General features: G+C 39.7%; 1 protein-coding gene across 1 annotated transcript in view; it reads right to left on the bottom strand.

Moving 5' to 3' along the window:
- Positions 1–8,383: 8,383 nt before the first annotated feature.
- The window catches only part of LOC139200878 (calcium-dependent secretion activator 2-like), a 109,296-nt gene continuing 96,952 nt past the window's right edge, over positions 8,384–20,727 (bottom strand). Inside the window, exons 23-25 of the mRNA XM_070830024.1 lie at positions 15,690–15,797; positions 9,204–9,308; positions 8,384–8,565 (exon numbers count right to left, since the gene is read on the bottom strand). Coding sequence (XP_070686125.1) covers positions 8,395–8,565; positions 9,204–9,308; positions 15,690–15,797 — 384 coding nt within the window. The 3' untranslated portion in view covers positions 8,384–8,394. The remainder of the gene's footprint in view (positions 8,566–9,203; positions 9,309–15,689; positions 15,798–20,727) is intronic.

Below are 20,727 nucleotides of genomic sequence, written 5' to 3'. Positions count from 1 at the left end.
TTAGATAATTTGCTCAATTCTCCTCCGTCGATTCTCTGCACTTGTCGCCGCTGGAAGAGGAGGAGGAGAGGAGGAGGAGGAGGTTGTCCCTCACTTGGCAGGACTCCTGCTCAACTGGAAGGTATTTCGTAAATCCCAGGTCCCCTTGTGGCTTCGCGTGACATCATATCTTTTTTTTTTTTTTTTTTTTTTTTTTTATCGCAGTACGCCAGCCGCACAGCTCGGCCACGGGGTCAGGAGCTGTCAGATTTGGACGCATCTTTGGCTCCAGAGACCCAGCCCTCAGAGAAGACACGGAGCTGTCATGTGGGTGAACTTGAAAATGAAAACAGATCGAGATATTGAACAGAAAATGGATTTAAAGTCATCGATCTCAGCCTGGGTGGGCTTTGGGTCTTTGAATCACAAACTTTGACTCGAGCACTTTTTTGTTGTCTTTTACGCACCAGATTTGATGCCAAAATCCACGCAAAGGAGAAAAGACTCTTCTAGATACACTGTGATAAATATCTTCTGAAGAAGAGACGTGAGAAATAACCTGCGCGCGTTCCTCTTAACACGTCCTTATTTATTTATTTATTTTTTAGGATGGAAACGGCTCTTTTACGCACAGCAGTCTCGGCGTAAACTCGGCGGACAGAAACGCAGATTCCGCAGGATGAATCAATGAGAGTGACGGTGAACAAAGCGACAACAATATCTTTATTCTGTCACGGAGAAAAGCAGAGAGGGAGTGAGGGTTTGCTGCTGAATTTGCCCTTCGATGGGCTGAACATAGATGGAGAGAAGTAAAAGTGAGCGATGAGGGCCCGGGGAGCAGAAAACACAGTAAACACAAGACACAATAAAGAAATATTAATACGATATTTGTTCGTGTTGGTGGACTCAAGCTGATGTTTCTTTTATTTGTGTATCAGACAAAAATAATTTTAGATGGTGATGCTTTGGTTTCGTTTTTCCTCGAGTAATCAACTATGGAAATATTTTAAAAACATGCTGCAAAGACAGATTCACCCATTGTTATTATTAATATTATTATTATTATTGTCATTATTATTATTATTATTATTATTAGTAGTAGTAGTAGTATATGTTTTTAGTAACTGAAGTCAATAGCCAGCCAAGGAAAGCTGTAAAGAAAAAAAGGCTTACTGTCAATGAAAACATGAACATTCACGTCCTCAGAATTATATTCTGTGAAAACTTAAAAAACAAAGTATTGATTAATCAATAGAGATACAACGAATAAAAATCTAACATGTAACCATAGTAACAGTTTTAAGGCTATAAAATATAATTTGAGCTGAGACAAACTGAAAACATGACGCCACTAAGAAACAACATCCGGTTTATAAATCCTGAACTTTAAGATGTGCATAATAAAGTCTTGTTAGTTTGTGTTAATAGGGAATGTTTTTTTTCACACGTGGGGATTTTTAAAGGATGTTGGCACCCGAGGGATAATTCAGGTCTCAAACAATGGCCCACATTTCTATTAAAATCCCACTATTACTATATTAGGCTTGCAGAAATGATTATGTTGTCATCATTTCATTCTATATGCATTACTACAGATTGCTCTAAATAATATTTTGTATTATACCAACACCCTCCCTCCCCACCGTAATGCACACAATAGCCTCTCAGTGTTGCAGTGGTGGGTATTGTTTTGGATTTAATTCTGGTATTTACTTGATTTTATACTTTTTTATCCAGTTTTTAGTCTTGTAGTATTTTTTTGTCATTTTGCTTTATGTCAGTTAAGATATTAATGGCAACACTTTACTGTTTAGCCTTTCTAAGCACTAGAAATGTGAAATATTAAATAAATGGCTGAAAAATTGTACTATTATTTCGTTTGAAAACAAATATATTATATATTAATGTATTTATCAACAATTGTGGGCACCCAAAGGTGGAAGCTGGTGTATAAACATAAGGAATGGGAATATGGTAAAACATATTTGCAATAATCTAAAATATTATAGAGGTTATACATGCAGTGATAATTACCATACATTAATAAACAGTTCAAATGTCCTCATAGCTTCCTACAGCGGCATTATAGTGTTTACCATTTATAAATGCTAAGGGGGGATTATTGTAATCAGATTTATTGTATAGTGTGTACATGTAGAAATATAGATAAAGATGAAAGAGCAGAATGAACCAGTGTAACATTTGACCAATATGTCAGTGATGTGTGAATAGAGCAAGTAAATAGCAGAACGAGTGTAATGTGTTTTTGTTTTAATCATCATTATTCCCCATTATTAGTATGCTATTGTCATTATCATCACTAGTATCTGTTACTAAGTCACTGGGTTAACCTGCCCTGTTCTCTGTCTACAGGCGAAAGCAACATTATTAATATTCTAACCTTCTCATTCTGGTTTTCGTTTTGTGTCATGATTTTTATCCCCTAGCTGATTTGATTTCATCCCGTTGAGTGCAAATTATTATTCTATTATGTAATATGTGCTTAAAGACCCATTCAGATATATGTGGTTCTCAACTCAGGCGACAGTAGTTCAGTTTTATGTATTTTAATTCAACATCACGAACATGAATTCTTGCTTTTCATAATGTCAGATGGAAAAGGAGGAAATTAGATGTTATTAGTGACACATCTTTAAATCTGAAATCAATTTATAAATCTGAGTTTTATACATAATTCTATACGTGTAGTTGCTTTTTTTATTATGTTCTCTTTGCTGGAAGTCAGTTTTACATTGTAGAACCTTTAAAACCCTTAAGCCTGTGTTATTACTAATATTACTGAATAATAATCACACTAATAATGTGTCCTGTGTCTGATGTTTGTGTCTCTGTCAGGCTGCAGGAGCAGGACTCAGACACATTTTTTTTGTTGTAGGAAAAAGATTTGATGCTCATTTTAATGAGAGGAAAGAAACTGCAGTTGATGGAGGACAGCCAGCAGATAGTTTCCAAGGAACAGAAGCCTTTCAAAACCTCCATCAACCCACAAGATTATGGTGAAATGGAGAAAAAGTACTTTCAAGGAAAAAGAAAACGACAAAAAGCAGAAACTAATCCTTATAAACCAAAGTCAAGCCCTCAATGTTGTGAGTTCAATGAGAGAATTTGTGAACATTTGTGTGAATTTATTTAAATGGCAAATCCTCTAAACTTGCACACTGATGAGTAAGATTCAGTAAATAATGACTTTGGGTTTATAAAAGAATCCACAGATGAAACAGGCATGAAGCCTTTCATGTTTAGACATTGTTGAGATATGAATTTTTTAACTATACTTAAAAGGGCAGAAGATTAAAAAGCAGTTTGATGTTCTAATATGTCTTTCATTAGGATGCAATAATAATCATAAAGACATTTTATGATTTTTTTTCACTTACTGTATTTCATTTTTATCTACATGGTTTTCTGGGGCTTCCGTAGGGTTTCTCTCTACAGCAGTGGTGGAGGAAGTACTTTAACCGAAGAAAGTAACAATATCACATCTGTTACGAGGAAAAGTCCTGCATTCAAAATTGTTCTTGGGTTAGCAAAATAAGTATTAGCAGCAAAAAAGTATCTGAACAACTCACAACCCCTGTGATGGCACGTGGGCCCTTTAATCTACATCATATTTAATACATTTAAGATATCTTTTGTATGAAACACAAAACTAACTACAGCAGTTAAATAGATATCTGATGTAAATGAAACTGAAATGTAACTGAATCATCTCTTCGGTATAAGTACAAAGTCGCATACATTAGATAAACTAAGTACAGTACTTGAGTAAATGTACTTACCATAGTTACTCCCACTGCCGCTCTGCTGGATCTTTGGATCTCCATTGTCTCCTCTTCATTCTTGTAAATAAACTCTACTTTCAACTCTCTCAATGCTCTTTAACTCTTGATATTCCCCTTGAACGCTCCCTAAGGGAGTTGGCAGCACCGTTGCTTCAGATGGAAATATTTTACACACATTTCCCTAAAATTCAGCTGGATAATCCAGTTACAATTGGAAGTTTTATGATCTCCTCTAGAAATTGAGATAAAATTCTGTGAGCTTGAGATTTAGACAAACTCGAGCTTCAAAAACTGAAGTCACACCTATAGCATATGGCCAAAAGTATGTCCACATGGTTTTGGGTATTTTAAATAAATTCCCAAAGTTATTCCAAAACCATGGGCATTAATCTTCTCATATGACAGCTTCCATTCCTCTGGAACCTGGTTATGAGCACTGGTGAGCCTGAGGTCCAACACTGACGTTGGGGGATAAGGCCTGGTTCGTAGCTGGTGCTCCTGTTCATCACAAAGGTGTTTGGGGCATTGTCACGTTGAAACCTATAACTTTGTGCTGTGGCATTAAAATTTCCTGTAATTAAAACTGAAGAACCTAAAACAAAGCAGAAACACAAACCACCAAAAGTGCACAACATTATGAAAACATTGCTGTCCACATACTTTTGGCCATATATAATAACTTAAAGGCACACTCCAGATTTTCTCATATTGGCCTCAAATCTCCAATTTCCTCCCAGCTTGATGTTGTGACTTTGGGGAAGTATCTTCGATGCCAACAAGCTGTTTTGGTGGCTGATGCCAAGAAGCTGATCCGCAGTTTGACTTCAAAACCAAATCAAAACCAATGAGGTGAAAACACAGGTGATTTAAAAACACTTTTAATAGTGACACTTAGATAAGACACCTGAACAAAACAGGTGCACAATAAGACAATATAAATATACTTCTTCATATAGGTTCTGTCCTTTAGCTTTTGGCCTTTGAACTGCACTGACACAAACTGGATCGGACAGTTAAAGCAAACAGCAGGTTGTTGCACACAGTCGATCGCAGGCCTACACTGAATTTACAGGTATAACTTTTTTGTCCTCAACGACTACACGCAAACAGACGGAAGTGAAGGAACGAGCAGCAGCGATGAGACTCTTCGTCCGTTCACTACTGGCCAGAATAAACACACCAATCAGATTAAAAACAGATGCACATTCTTTCTAGGACTCTCCTGTTAAAAAAAAGTCAACACTTTTCCAGTTCGTTGGCACGTTTCTAAGACTTTGATCAATGTTGGATATGATGCACATCAGGCAGTACGACCATATCACTCTACGGCTCAATATTATTCTTCACAACAGTAAATATCACAATGAACAGAGATGACGGCAGATCTACAACTACGTCAACATGTAGTCGTGATTCTGAACAATTGTTCCCCAACAAGCTTTTGCTGTAGTTAGTTTTTTAAGTCTTCGTCACACACGTCACATGGTGAAACTGTGTTTTTGTGTAGATGTGTTTCCTGTTTCACAGAACCCAGAAACCCATTTAGAGGATATTTTGTTCCACTGTAGAGGAGCGATATTTCATTTTTTTTGCATCTTTTACCACCTGAGGCCGCCGGTCGTAGTTTCGCAGTGGGAACGTTTCGAGCTACATTAGTTTCAGATTCAGAAACTACAGCAGTGCAGCAACATTTCATTTGCTTGGAGTTGTAAGAGTTCTTTTGCAGATGGGAGACATTGAACATCAAACATTAAGATGTTAAGCACTTGTTCCTCTAAAAGATCAAACCTATTGCCAGATGAAACCTTGACAGATAATTTAGCAAAACCCGTGATTACATTCCATAACAAAGCTTCTAAGCATTAAAGGTCAATGTTTAATTTTTTTTTTGTGTATGGCAACTGCAATATGGTGTGGTTGGGGTCAGGTTAAAAGATGATCCTGGTTTATTACAAGTTGGGTCTAATTACAATATGGCTGACCATCAATTTAACAATCAAAGTTGTTGGAAGTCCGACAGCCTCAGAAACACAGTCAGACAGGTTGGAAACAAGCCCACACGTTAGAAAAACCTATTTAGAAAGAAAAGCAAAGGCAAACAACAAAAAGACCCACCTCCTGCTTCAACTATGACCTACTGTACTTAGCACAGTTGTTTACAAGATGGTTTCAGTTCAGTTTGGCCCAAAAAATAAAGTGGTTTTGTGCAGATAAATTGTTGGTTCATTTTCAACATGACTGACAGGCTGACTCTTCCTTTCTTGACCCCTTTGACTTCTTTTCAGGGATGTCGTCACCATGTCAAGCATTACCTTGAGGAGTACAATGTTCTTAGGCTACTTATTGAAATGGATAAAATATGGTTTAAAATAAATGAAACCATATTTATCCTGGGCAAATTTCCCAACTTAACCATATATTTATGAGAGAAATATGAAAACCTAGTGAGGAGATTTTCATGAAATTTCTAGGGAACATTTCTACCTCCTAAAAGAGGAGCTCTTTAAATTTTACTGAACCTGCGACCTTTCCTCTAGCGCCACCCTCAGTACGACAAAGAAAATATTGTGGGTTCATATTGTGGGTGACAAAGTCCTCCAGACTAAACAGAAAAACATCTGTTCTGATCGGCCAGGATTAAGGTTTGAGTAAACTAAATCAAAACTATGTGGTTCTGGCTAGAGAAAGGTTGTGTTCATGGTTAAAAGGTACCAACATTGGATAGTCTGGGAACATTTGCTTCGAACAGTCAAGGAAGTGAACGGCCATCCAACCCTACCTCATCCACAAGAGGTTTTAAGTTTGGTTATGAGAAACAAATGTCATTATTTGCATGATCACATGAGGTTACTTGGCATGAAAATGCAAACACAGGGTGTAAAAACCCATGCTGTTTGACATTTACAGGTGATGTGGGTTGTAATTAATATCTCAGCATCTAGAGTATACTAGCAGGACCTTTGACTTTTACGCCGATTCAAACATCCTGCCAAATGGTTTGTTTTTTTCCCAAAACTAAAACATCAATGGTATAAAGTCAAAGAAATGGCAGTGGATAACTTCACTTTGATTAAAACAGTCAAATAGAACCTTATAATTCCAAGCATCAAATAAAAAGAAATCTCTCCAATTGTCTTTGGTGCTGCACTGATATCAGGAATGTGACATAAAAGTCCAGATTCAGATTGGCTCAGGGTCGAGAGCCGCCAGAACCTTTCGCGTTTTGAACAATAAACTACAACCGTGGATGAAAACAAAACTAGAAGGAGCTGCAGTGATGGCTGAGCTCTGTACAAAGTGACATCAATCAGAGTATGGCTGCACGTGGAGGAGGGCGGGGCTTCCTGTCCTGCAGGTGAGAGACGGAGGACGGCGTTTCTCTCAGCGCCATCCGGAGTCCTTTCGGAAGCCTCGCCTCACTTTGACTTCATTTTTGTTGGCGTACATTCTCACTCATGTGCGTGTACGTTTCGACACGTGCGTACAGCAGTGTAAGAGTGTGGAAGGGTTAGAAGAGGTTGGGTGTGTTACTACCAGAGCATTTGTCCTTAGCTGATCAGGACCTTCAGTCACAATGAATGATATGTCTACTCTACTACATAACACTCATAGCAGGAGGAGAGGAGTGACAGAGTGAGTTTTTTTCCCCAATGGGGTTTCTGCTGATAGAGAAAATAAGGTCTGTGGCTCTAAAGCTTAAAACAGTTGTACCTTTTCGTCTACAAGATAGATCACACATGGTTGGGAAGTTAGAAAGTATCAGCAGTTTCAGGCATTGATGGTTTTTTTCATGGGTTTTTTTTTTTCATGGGATTTGGTGAAAATAACAATGCCAAAGTCAATGCAGGCGCTTCTGAGTCGGGTTATCTTCATTGGAAGCCAAGACAGCCGCGTCACTGCTGAACGATTCTATTCTATTTTAACTACTAATGACAAAAACAAATCATCACACATTTGTTCATCACCTGATCGCATTTCTGTAATGACAGCTGCCATGTGCTGCCTCTTAGCTTGAAAGCTATGTTAGGTTAACGTTAGCTATCAAGCTGGTGGATCTTTATTATTATTTAATAACAAATTTCAAATATTCTTTCTTGGGTATGACTGAGTGAAATAGTAAAGTAGAAAATGCATTCATGACATGACTTGCTTGCTAACATTAGCATCGCTGCATTAGCATTAGCAGCGTGGGTATTTTGCTGGGCTACCAGCTTTCTATTTCTTCTGTCTAGTTGTTGTTCTTCTTAAAAGATATACATTGACTATACGAACTGTAGTTTAAGTTGAAATCTTTGTGTACTATTTAAGTTAAATGGGCCAGATTTCAATACAGGAAATGCATTAACATGGCTATTGTTAGCATAGCCTGTATTATTGTTGAAAAAATAATTGCTATTTTGCCCATTGTGCAACCTATTTCTTTTCATTTTCACAATCTTATCATAAAATTACATTTGTTGACATTTGTTTTAGCTTTATTGTCAATCTTAGTAAGAAGTACTGAACAAAGCGGTGAAGGACACATTAACATCGATGGAAGGTCCTGATCTGTTAGAAAGGATAGCAATGAAGTAGTAACAAGTTGTGTGTGTGTGTGTGTGTGTGTGTGTGTTTAATCGTCATCCTCATCGCTGTCTCTCATGCTGATGCCTTGCAGGCCATCACCCGCCTTGACAGCCGCTGTGGCTTCCTCCACCGTCAGCCGGTTGTAGATGGTCTCATAGCTCTTGTTGTTCAGTGTGCCGTCCAGGACGCCTTGCAGCCTGAAGTCACGGTAGGTCTTCTGTTGAGGGTGGAGGGGTGGAAATGAGTAAGAGGAGAAGTGAGGGAAAATCAGAGAGCATCTTAGGAATGCAGTGAGCATGAGGAGGCGGCTGCCGTTCAGACAAAGGCGAGAAGTTTGAGGCTCAAGGACGAGTCTTTAATGTGTCGGACTGTAAAGGCAGACTGAATCATCTGAGGGGTTTTTACCTTCAGTCTGAAGCCATTATAATTCCTTGTCGTGTTGCTTTCAAGTTTAACTCGCACGTCTCTGTGCATTAGCAAACTATGAAAAGACAAAAGGAGCGAGCAGCAGCAGCACACAGTTGAGCAGTTTTCTCTTTCATGTCTCACCGCCTCCTCACACTGCTGCTGCCTTCAAGGACACTTCAGCGTGGTTTGATTTTTCTTTACTTTTTCTTCTTATCCTTCAATGTCTGTTCCGACTGTTTTTGCATGAATAAGTCACAATTGAGATGCTTTTTAAATGCTGTTTAGCCAGTCTCAGGCCCATTCACTGCCGCTCTTTTCAAACAGCAAAGAAAAGGAAACTTTGTCATTCTGAGTGACAGGTTGCTTTTACCTACCAGATTCCTAGTCCTTTTTTTTGGACGCACAACACTAAAATCACTCTTTTTGACATATGTTATATTTGCTTACCTTCACAATCTTGATGAGTGTTTTCAGCTGGTACATGTGGAGCTGCAGATCCAGTCTGTCTGTCAACCAAACACACAGCGCCTTCGTGGAGCCCGTGTACCATTGCTGTAAGAAACAAAAACAAACCAAAGAGGTCAGAAACACTTATTTGGAAGTGAGAGTGGTAAAAAATATTAGCCTGTCAGTTTTAAACATCCATCACAGTTTACAGACCCACCTCCTGCCAATAAAGTTGTTAAGATGATATGGATTGTTTCCAACCTCTCTGATCACTTCACTGCTTGTGTTTCTTGAAAAATGTTCCTTTCTTTTTAGGGATGTCTGCGTGTTCCCTCAGCTCAGCTTTTAAATCGGTGAGTACAATCAAACAAATAGCCTAGCTATGAAAATTAAACCCAAGTTGTAAAAAACATTTTCCTTCCTATTTTCCCTTTAGCACAAAATGCAATCTGCAACCAAAACCCCCTAAGATAAGTGAAATGATCTACTGAAACCATAGCTCTACCACAAAAACATTTTTGACTTTGTATTTATAGGGGGAAATCATTTTTTTTTCCTATTAACGTTAATACATCTTTGGTACTTTAGGGGAATTGCAGCCTAACCCAACCAAACTTTGGTCTCAACACTCAGACGTGGTAGCTCCTGGTTTGATCTGACCAAGAAACAACTGTTTGAGTGTTTGAGTTTCACTGTGAGACGAAGTAAAGAAAATCCTTGAACACAGTTTTTAACAAACAGGATTTTAACTAACCTATCCTTTAAAGTGTAGCATTGAAAAGCAGAAAATGTGGCTTATTGAATCAGTCATACATGTAAGGCTATGTATGACAGATTTTTTGGTACAGAGGACGTGACCTCAGACCACCAGAGGACATTTTTCACAGTAAGCAGCTTCATTCATCCTCTTGAAGCACCCTCAAGTTGTTTATGAGGCCAGAAAACCAAGAGAATCTTAAAACTCAGTGCTGCATGTTTCTTTTCACAGGCTAAAATATCCTCAAAAAGAACATAAAGAAAGAACAACATTATGTTAACAATGTTACAGTTGGTCTCTGAGTAAGGACAGTTTCTAGTTGCCATCCCTGTGTGTTCACTGTCAGAGTACAGGTGATCGCGGTTTGCTTGCTTACGACTTCTGAAACACCTCGCTACAGTCACGGCACCACGACACGACGACAGAGGGTCAAAGGATGTGCGGCATCAAAACGGCTAAACCCAAAGAGAGTAAAACATTTACTTATACAAAGGCACCAATTTACTGGAAAACTCCTGAATGCTGGATGTCAAGGGAAGAGTTCAGGGCTCTGCTTTGAAGAAGAAGAAGAAGAAGAAGAAAAAAAAAAAAAAGATTCCCTCTTGGTAATTTTCATTAAATACTCTTCCATCACACCCTCCAGCACCATGCCGCAGCTGCAGGGAAATCAAACGCACGTTTTCTCACCTGAGGAGCGATCCTTACTCACAGCAGCATTCAACATGCTGCTGGTAAAATGCACACATTGGGTGGCTTTATTCACTCACCAGTCAAACAAGAATGCTCGAGGAAATTGCTCTGACACAGTAATGACCCGTAATATTCAGATCTGCAGTAAGAGCCGCTGGCACACTTAATTTAACACTGACAAGAACTGTAATTACCTTCCAATTTAAGAGAGAAAAACAGTCCAAAAGGTTATTTCATGCACTTGACAAAAGCCAAAATACATCCGTGATCATTCAGGGATCACACAAATATTTGATTCCATCTATTGTGGGGGTGAACTCTGACCTCCTTCACAGAGACTCCTTGTAATTATGTCAAAGTAATGAAGCAGCTAGTCAGCCAATCTATGCAGCTCATAGTCAACTAAATGCAAGAAAATGTGCGTTACCTTCTATATAATAAATAGGGATTCAAGTTTAATCACAGGTCCCTATTTTATTTCTTTTCTGTCCAGAGTATAAACACAGAATGTTTGATCTGAGTCTTACATTATGATTGTGAAACGTCTCAAATTCTTCTTCATGCAATCGTCAAACATTTCATGTTGTAAAAGTGTGTAATCGAGTTGGTGTTTGTTTTGTTTTTGTTTTAGCAGAAACAGGCGTCATAGCAGCGATCCAGCTGACAGATGACGTAAACTCCCGACTCTAGTTTTCCTTTCTACCTTTTTTGCAGTAACAACATTGTTTTTATTATTCAATGGAAGGAAAAAAGGTCTTTGGAGATCAGATTTCTAAAATGCTACTTAGGCTGCTGGCTGGGTGGGTTGTTTTTGATTGACAGCTGAGCCAAAAGGGGGGCGGACACACAATGTTAATACATTTGTTTTGATAACTGTATCTCACAATCCAAGAATAGGCAGCATTTTGTTAGCATATTTAATATCTGAACTTACTGATCTTGACATCTGCCTTCTACATTTTTCAATACCCACCAGCTGCACAGTGTTTTGCTTCGTATCATTTGTGCAAATTTGGATGTTGGAACGTTTTTGCATTTCGTGTTGATTCTCCCCCTAATGTTAGCTAGCAACATACGCAGGGACTGTGCGCGTTTGTGTCTCAGCTCAGACCCAAACTTGTCTCTTCTTTTTCCTCTCAACTCTGTATACTGACAAAACATAGACATGAACCACCGAGATAATCTCAGAATTTCTTTTTCTCTGCATTTCAAAGATTTACAATTTGCACGGACTCATCTTCAATTAAATTTGTGCCAGTAGAACAGATTTTTGTCTTTGACAGCAATCTCTCCTTAGCTAAAAGATTAAGTTATGTTTAAACACACCTAATAGAAAAGAATATAAACTCCTAATCCAAGAAAAGCACATAAAATATACATGTCAACAATTCCCGTCTTTTCCAGTTACTGTTTTTATATTTAAAAAAAATGCTTTTAATGTGGTGTGCATATCACTTTGAATAGCCTTTGTAGATGTTTCAATCTGTGTGGAAGTGTGGAAAACTCAGGAGGGCAGTTTTAGCCATTCTGGCTATCATATTGTCTTTTTTTTACCTCATGCTTCATCTCTCCATCATTTTCTCCTCCTTCACTCTAAATATTTGTAAACTGGAATTCGAGTCGTGTGCCAATCTGCTTGCTGAGTTAACAGATTCTTGGGGATGTTGAAATTACTGTATAATATTTACTGCTCTGGTGATGATTTCCTTCATCTTCCTCCTCCTCCTCCTTCTCCTCCTCCTCCTCCTCCTCCTCCTCCGTCTCTTCACCCGATAAGTGAAGAATTTATTTGAGTCTTTGGGAGGTGAGTTTCCACAGAGCGGATAATCAGCTGCCTGACGGTCGCCTCGCGAGCCACGTTAACTGTCGTGGAAATTGAGTACGAAGGCGCTCCTTAATTGAGCTGATTAGGGGACGAGAGTGACAACAGATGGAGGGAATGTGTGGGGGGAAGGAAGGTGGAGGACGGTCTGTTCAGCACTGTGGGTCTGCATTAGTCCTGTCAGAAACAATATCTGCATGATGAATGGAAGATGCCTCCCTGATGTGTCACACTAATGATGTAATTTAAACATTTGACACATATTCCACAAAAGAAATAATAATATAATTTTTTCTTCAAATTAAAAGTAATTTTCATTAGGACTGAAGTCCTAAAATTTCATTTCAAGTTATAGAATCCTATTTTTGATGTAAAGAGCAACGGTGAGATGATAATTTGTATTTGTGTTTTCATTAGGTGTCACTTTATTGATTCTAGAGCAGAAATCATTTTCATACAGTCCTGTTTCAAGATGCTGACTTTCAATTCTAGAAAATTACTGAATGGAAATAAAATGGCAACAGACTTAAATTTTGCCCTCTACTAAAGCTAAAAAAAATGTGTTTTGTCCTTAAATCTTAGTGTGCCGTCACACTTCATCTTTGAGTCCCTCAAATTGTATATTCTCAAAAGGAATACCAAGAGGATTCAATTATTTGCATTTAAAAAAAAAATTCTTCAAGGTTAAATCTGATATTAGATCCACTTTTTTTTTTTTCACAGCATGCAGGTTCGTCCTCGTCAGCTGCTTCATCAAGGTGATTTTGCTCCTAATGTAAAGGCAATGGAGCTGTGTGTGTGTGTTTGTGTGCACGTGTAAGTGGGCATGTATTACAATCCTCATCCACACAAAGACGCCTCCCTGGTGAGCACTTATAGACAAATAGACTGACAGGCACATATGAGCATGCACTAGCAGACAAAAAAAAAACAAAAACAAAACAAAAAAATCATGAACATGTTTACAGCTGCATGCTTATATCTGTCGGTGTCAACAATCCTTCTATTTAAAGAAAAGGCGCCTTAAATTAATTTGACTTTGCTTAGACACACATAAACAAGACAATTGCGTTAATGCTTGTAACAGGGGGCCTGATGCTGCTGTATGAACACAAGGTTTACTTTCTTTGTTACACACTAACTGTATGTTTGTGTGTGTCCAGGTGTGTGTGATACATGTTGAACGGAGACACTTTGAGGCCCCGCCATCACCTCCTCCTTGGCGCATGACTGGACGCTTCTGAGCTCCATTAGGCTCATTTTCCTCACCCCTCCACACACTCTTTTAACACACACATACACTCACACACATGCACACACACAGATCAGCACAGCGCAGCTCGAGCCTCAGCCACAATGATCCGAACCCTCAGTGGAGGCGGCGGGTGGCAGAAATCCATCGCTTGGCTTCATGCTGCTAATGTGTACGAAGGTCTGAGCTGCCATGTCCACTGCATTGACTCACGGCAGCGAGCTGAGGCGTGTTTGGCAACTCTGTGCTAAAATATTCTTATAAATCTGAATCCTGGAGGGGGGTGGTGGATAAGGAAAACGGACAGCGTGGGATGGAGGGATGGATAGATGGAGGTGTGTTTGCAGCTCCTGCGGAGCGAGCCCACAGCTCTCTGTGTTTCCTAAGTGATAAACAGGTCAACAGTTCACAGTCGGTGTTTTCAGCCACAAAGCGACCTGCTGCTGCTCTGAAACTGGAGAATCAAACCGCACACCAACAGTAGAAACACCTGACTGTGAGCTCGATTTGTAAAGATTTGTATTAGCTGAGTGGGCTTTCATTCAAGTGTCTGCTGTGTACCTTATAAAAAAAGATCAAACACAATAAAATCTTACTGCCAAATTTCCATAAGAAGCGTGTTTCCACCCACCTGCTTTTAGGCACATTATCACTTTGCACATAAAAAAAAAAACCTTTGTGGAAATGCTAGAAATTTGAGTGGACATATCTTATAAAATGACTTTACAGGAGGTGATAACGGAATCTATTGGATTCACATCAGGTACACTGAATTCTAATGATGCAACGCAATATTTCATAGTTTTCAAAGTTTTCCTGCAGTGTTTGTCTGAAAAGGCCATGAACACAGCTTGTAGGTGACCTTGCCTGGAGAACCAATTCTCAACTATTATGTTTTTGCGTCCTCAAGCTCAGTTCCACTGTGGGAGAGCTAACGTAGCAGACATGACTGCTACCGTTTCAACTCTCACAACCTTCGCTCAGGTTTTGCCACAAAAAGACAGGATTCTAAACAAGTCATGAGCAGGTCATGGCTGGTGTGTAATGTCTCTATAAACATTCAGGGAGCAATCTCGATGTCACACCATATTTTGTTCCTTTCATCCTGTTTTCAAGTTTTATTGCAAAATCACTGCATTCATATTTCATATATTACAATTTTTCTGTAGATGCTGTAGATTCATGTCTTTCCTTTCCAGCTGATATTTCTGTTATCAGCCGGATAAGACGTGACACCCACTGAAGAGATGACAAATGTCGACAGGTGAAAACATCAGTCGAACCTAATAATTAGCACCTGAAACAATATCATTTTTGTTTGTTTCAGGTTTGACTGGAGGTCTTTTAATTACATCATCTTATCATGTGTCTTCTGCAATTGTTTAATGGCACCTGACTGGAGAATTAGCATCATCATCCGTTTATCTCAACGACCCAACTCCAACATTTGCGTCAAAATAGTGGAAAGAAATGTGCATTTATTTGCATTTACGTTCATCGATTTTCTGGAAAATTGTTTGGAATTTGCACTATATTTGTACAGAAATGTGACTCATGTCAAGTAGAGATTAGCAGCATTAGACAGCTCATATAAGAAGAAGATATAACCTGTGTTTGTAAATTAGTGTCATATTTGTGTCTTCTGTATGAAAAGCATCTGTTACAAGCATCCATTACAGTTTAGAGACCACCTTCCTGTTTAAATTTGACCTTGCATACTTGTATTTATGTGCACAAAGTATTCCTGTGCAATGAGGGATTATTTCAGACATTTCAGAGTCTCTCACTTTCAGTTTGACCTCTAAATAAAGTGGTAGATGATCTGGATAAGCCACTCGTTTGCTTCCAACCTATCTGATGCGTCTGACTGCTCATGTTTCTTGATAGAAATGATAGACAAAACTACAAAAATACTAAAAGTTGCAACAAAATGGAACTGTCTTCTAAACAAGAATCAGTACTCACATCAAACACCTTCTCGATGTAAAGCTCATCGTTGACGCGGTCTCGAAGGATGTCCTGGTTCTGCCGTACGAAGGTGATGTAGGTATCGGCCAGATCCATCCCTGGTTTCTGTAGGAGAGAGGACACAGACGGGCTTGAAGACAACTCCAAGAGGGTTAAAGCTGATTATGGGGAACTATGTCAGACATTCACAGCAAGCAGTTTGTGAACATGGTTGGCATTCATGGTGCACAAGTCACTTTATCCATGCAGTTTACAAGTTAATATTACGCTACAGCAGAAGGCAATCAGCCTGCTGGCTGTATGTGATGACCTCTGCCCAACAGTGAAGCTTAAAATGTAGGAGCAGAGTTTTTCATTGCAGTGAGATGGAACAGACCCCCAAATAATAACGTCAACAAGAAAAACATTCAAGAGAGCATAGAAAGCTGAAGGCCTGGCATCACTTCCATTAGCCTGGGCATAGCTTCTTTCATTGAGGGTTTCCTCCATCTTTGTTTCTGGAGTGAATCATATTCCTATCCTGCCTTCCAGATCACAAACAATCAACCAATTCGAGCGTTGTAGGCGTAATTAAAGCAGTTTTATGACTTCCATTACTCATCAATCTCATGAAAAAGGTATGCTTACATCTTAAGGACTCCACACTGAGTCAAGGACATGCAGACCAACTGTATTGTAGACAAGTGTAACCTCCACAGGCAGCCATTTAAATCGTACAAATCGCCTGCTGTCTGTCTGATGTCAATTCATTAACTATATCTATAAAGATGAATCTGTGCAGTTCCACCGTGGACACATAGAGCTACAGTGAGAGCAGCACCAATGTAGTTTTGTGTGCTCCTCATGGGCTTTTATTCTATTTATTGTTCCCAGTCTGGTGAGCATCTTGTTTTATCTGCCCCACAGCCCAAAGCCCAGATATTCAGTTTAAAACAATAGAAAACAGCAAATTGTTGCATTTGATAATATCAAAACAGGGAATGCTTGGTGTTCATGTTTGATTCATGTCGATCAGCTGAAGAAGGGCTAACACTGTGCAGGTTTATTATTGATTTAGTTAATTGATGCATTTATTGACCATATTTTTTTTGTTAACCAAACATGGATTCTTGGTCAAAATATTTTCAAAATGACATATTTGGCATTCATTATGTGGTTTGGCTTAGGACTTTAGTTAGAGACTTGTTCATACCAGCATTCACCTGGTAGAAGTATGGAATAAAGGCATCAGTTTGAAGTGCTTGTTGGGTCGCCAAAGAGAATCTAAAATCCAATAACTTTTTTAACCTTCTAAAACAGACCACCACATCACACATTGACGGGCCAAGCGTGTGTACGAGATGAGACAAAGTTGGAAATTCTTTTTGGCGCTTTTGTCTTTTTTCACAACTACTGCTGTGACTTTTCATGTAAGCAATCGAGTGCAACTAGATGAATGTCTTTAAGTAGAGTTTGAAAATGTCCGTTGTTATCCACTTTTGTACGATTCATCATGTCGCCCCGTCTCGCTCTGACAGCTGGGCTTTAAAAACACTTTTTCCTTCAGATGTCGTATGACACAACTTACAAAGTTAGTTATACACTCCAAAAAGTACAACTCCCTTTCAAAAAATTCAAAGTGCCCAAGACAAGCAGTAATTTCAAGAAAAAAATGGCCAACATGTAATATGAAGAAACACATTCTCGAAATTACAGGGTGCAAATTACAGAATTATGAGAACAAAATATCTATATTTAGGACAAAATCAATAGGTAATGGTTATTAATAGTGCTTTTCACACAGACACCTATCAGACAGAAATTCAAACTCCAACAACATAGGGTTCAGAATCACCTGCTGCTTTCTGGGTGAAAGGAAGAAAAATAATAATCTACCTTCGCCGTGTTGGGAGTAACAAGAAGCTGCTGGAGGTGTTACACCGGAGGAAACATTAACTGCTGTAGAAGCAGCAGTTTGTACGGCGGGGAGAGGCCAGAGGCAGGAGAAGTGGGTAAAGCCCTGTTCATTCACACTCCCTGTTGTCAGGGGAGATTACAACTGTAATGCTTATTGTAATTGCTTTGACATCTTTCACACCCGTTTTCTCTGAGCCGGCATGCGCCAGCCCCGGGGGGTTGTTGTTCTGCTACAGCGCTGCTGAACATGGCACGTCAGGTCCCCCGTGAAAAAACAAGGAAATGGAGCCTCAAGAAACCTAGAAACCTTTTAGCTTCACTTAATGGCAAAAGGCAGGTTGGAGAATGATTATATATTTGGGATTGTAACCTTTTGCTCATCCAAGACAACAGCAAAGAAATTCAAACTGTCACATGCTAATGTTGGTAGGAAAAAAAGAACTGGATCTTGACAGTCAACTCCAGCGCTTAATGTCACCTCTGTCACAAACAGCATCAAGTGCCTAAGTTTGGGTTTGTGATTTGACATTTAAAGAGGCAGCTGTGGGAAGGTGTACCAGGCAGGTAGCTGACAGACAGCTCCCACTCTCAACGCCGTTTCACCCTGATAGACGTGATGGAGATGGACTAATCCATTTGTGACAGTTTGTGATGCTACATAGGTAAAAATAAACAAACCCAAACTGTTCTCTAAGCATAAACTTCAAAGTGTACTTTTAACTTTGCCATAGTTGTAAGTGTCTGTGAGGGTATTCTTTAAAAAAATCTAGTCATTTGCTAATGTCTGTGACAGTCCATGCAGTTGGTGCATACTTCCATGTATGACAATGTCCACCCTCACAGACACCCAGTGTACTTGAGACAAAACAATAAGCACACAATGTCAGTCAACTAATTGAAATGAATCGGTCAGTATTTTGATGATCGATCATTTCCAAGAAAAAACAACATTCTCTGTATACAGCTTCTCTGGTGTGAAGATTTCCTGCTGTTCTGTTTCCACACTCCTAGTAGCATTAAACAGAAGACAGCTCTTTGATAGCTGAAAGTCAAATGTTTTCTGATAAAAACAGTCCCAGCAGCTGTTTCACGGGCTTTGAACAGCAAGTGACAGACTGAGATCAGTCAGAGACGCTCAGCAGTAACTCAGACAGACCGCTGGACAGATACCAGAGGTTAAAGTGGGGTCACATGGCTGCAAGGGGATCTGGAGTGTGCATGTGTGTCTGTTGGAAAAGGAGGGGTGATGTGAGTGTCATCTTCAAACGGAAAGAGGAGGGGCCAGGCCTAGTGATTGACAGGCCTGTCAGATTCCCCATAATCCACTAGAGAGAGAGGAGAGGTTGGAGTCTGGCAGACAGAGGATCCTTGCCGAATGAAGATCAGAAATCTTGACGAGAATGAGCCATGTGTGTCTCACTGGGTGCATTAGAGTACTTGTCATGTTGTCTCTGATCTGTTCCAGCAGACATGACCTGGAAGTTACAGCAGATACATTTCAAAACCGTGGGATTGCATGTGGGATGTTGAAGATGTTGACCCCACATCAACATTATCATTGAGGGATGACTGAGGATAATCTGAGAGATGGGTGTTATCTTGTTTCACATTGAAACTCTGTGACCTTTCCATGGCCTGTCCAAACCTCCTTCTGGGTCCTACAGTGCTTAAGTCCTTTCCTCTGGTCAACTATGTGACGATTCAGGAATCTCCTTGACCATACAAGCCTGAAAAGCAAAGTGCGCTTTGCGGCATATGTCCATCAGTTAAATCTTGGGTTGCTGCAACAACAGGCGCACATAACCTACTGGCTACAACTCCAAGCAAGCCTTTGTAATGGAGGTTTTACCCATCACAAAAAATCCTCTGGGAGTTGTAGAACCCGTTGGGCCTGGATTCACTGGATTTATCCACCAGCTGCCCCAGCTGCCTGATTCAACTCATCCCCGGGTGCTGAACAGTTTACTGTGGCGCAGATATGATAACACAAATTCTGTCATCTTTGACACTTCTGGCTACCACTGGACTAAGACTGGTGTTTGTTATGGATAATATAATTCAAGTATCACTCTGTAGATAAAACAGGCAGTTTCACCCGATCACTTCTCTCCAGATTTCACCATCACTACCTACATGAGAGTTGAAGTCTGACTACTGGACCATGGGTCAAGACTGGATACTCAGTACTGCTGTTTGACACATTGATATGCAGTTACATAAAGGCAACATTCTCATTTGAAAATGAGGCACATGATTTTCCCCACAAGTCTGATAAAATGCCACAGTCCATCTTCTATCAATGAGTTTGGCTCCTAAACCGGAGCTGTGTATAGCAATGTGCCAGATTACAATATTTCTAGAGCCCTTTCCCCACCAGATACATGACACTCTGCTTTACAAGAGTTCGTGTTGGTCAGACACCTTAATTAAATCACCAGTTTTTGTAGACGGTGGGCCCACATGGCATGTTACTGTGCTCGTATGCTGGTTTATGCGATGTCTATAGTTGATGGTGCAAAGTCAGAAGTTAGAAACTATCATTTCTGATTCAGGCTACAGAGGCGACATCAATGTGCTTTTAATAGCACTGATCTTGTTCTTGATCAATTTAAGAATTTCAAGCTGTAACTCGCATCACTAATGGTCTTGTGGCTGAAAGGGAGCAAATCCCTGCAGCCAGCCTCCAAAATGTGGTGGAAAGACTGAAACCACAAAACTGGAGGCTATTGTAACAGCACATTAAAGGTCATGGTATTTGAACCCCATGTTCAGCTGTCACATACGGAGATAATGTTTGGGTGTCCATCAAAGCAAGACAAAAACCTGTCCTACAACATTCAAGATTGAATGTGTGTGTGTGTATGTGTGTGTGTGTGTGTGTGTGTGTGTGTGTGCGCGGGCGTGTGTGCATGTGTGCGTCTCAGTGGCAACATATTACTGCCCTAGTTGTCACTTGGGACATCAGTTTCCCCTTCCATCCCCTTAAGGCTTAGTCTCAATCATTTACCTCTCTTTTCTCTCGTTCTGACGAGGTGACAAAGCAGCGTGACAGATCAGACTCGCTGGCACAGTTCCAGCCACCGAGATTAAGACTTTAACACGAGAGGAAAGAAAGAAGGAAAGAAAAAACACACATACA

The sequence above is a fragment of the Pempheris klunzingeri genome, chromosome 5 (genome assembly GCF_042242105.1).
Source record: "Pempheris klunzingeri isolate RE-2024b chromosome 5, fPemKlu1.hap1, whole genome shotgun sequence".
In the NCBI taxonomy this organism is placed as follows: Eukaryota; Metazoa; Chordata; class Actinopteri; order Acropomatiformes; family Pempheridae; genus Pempheris; species Pempheris klunzingeri.
The sequence above is the reverse complement of the archived record's forward strand: the minus strand, read 5'-3'. Positions and strand labels throughout refer to the sequence as shown.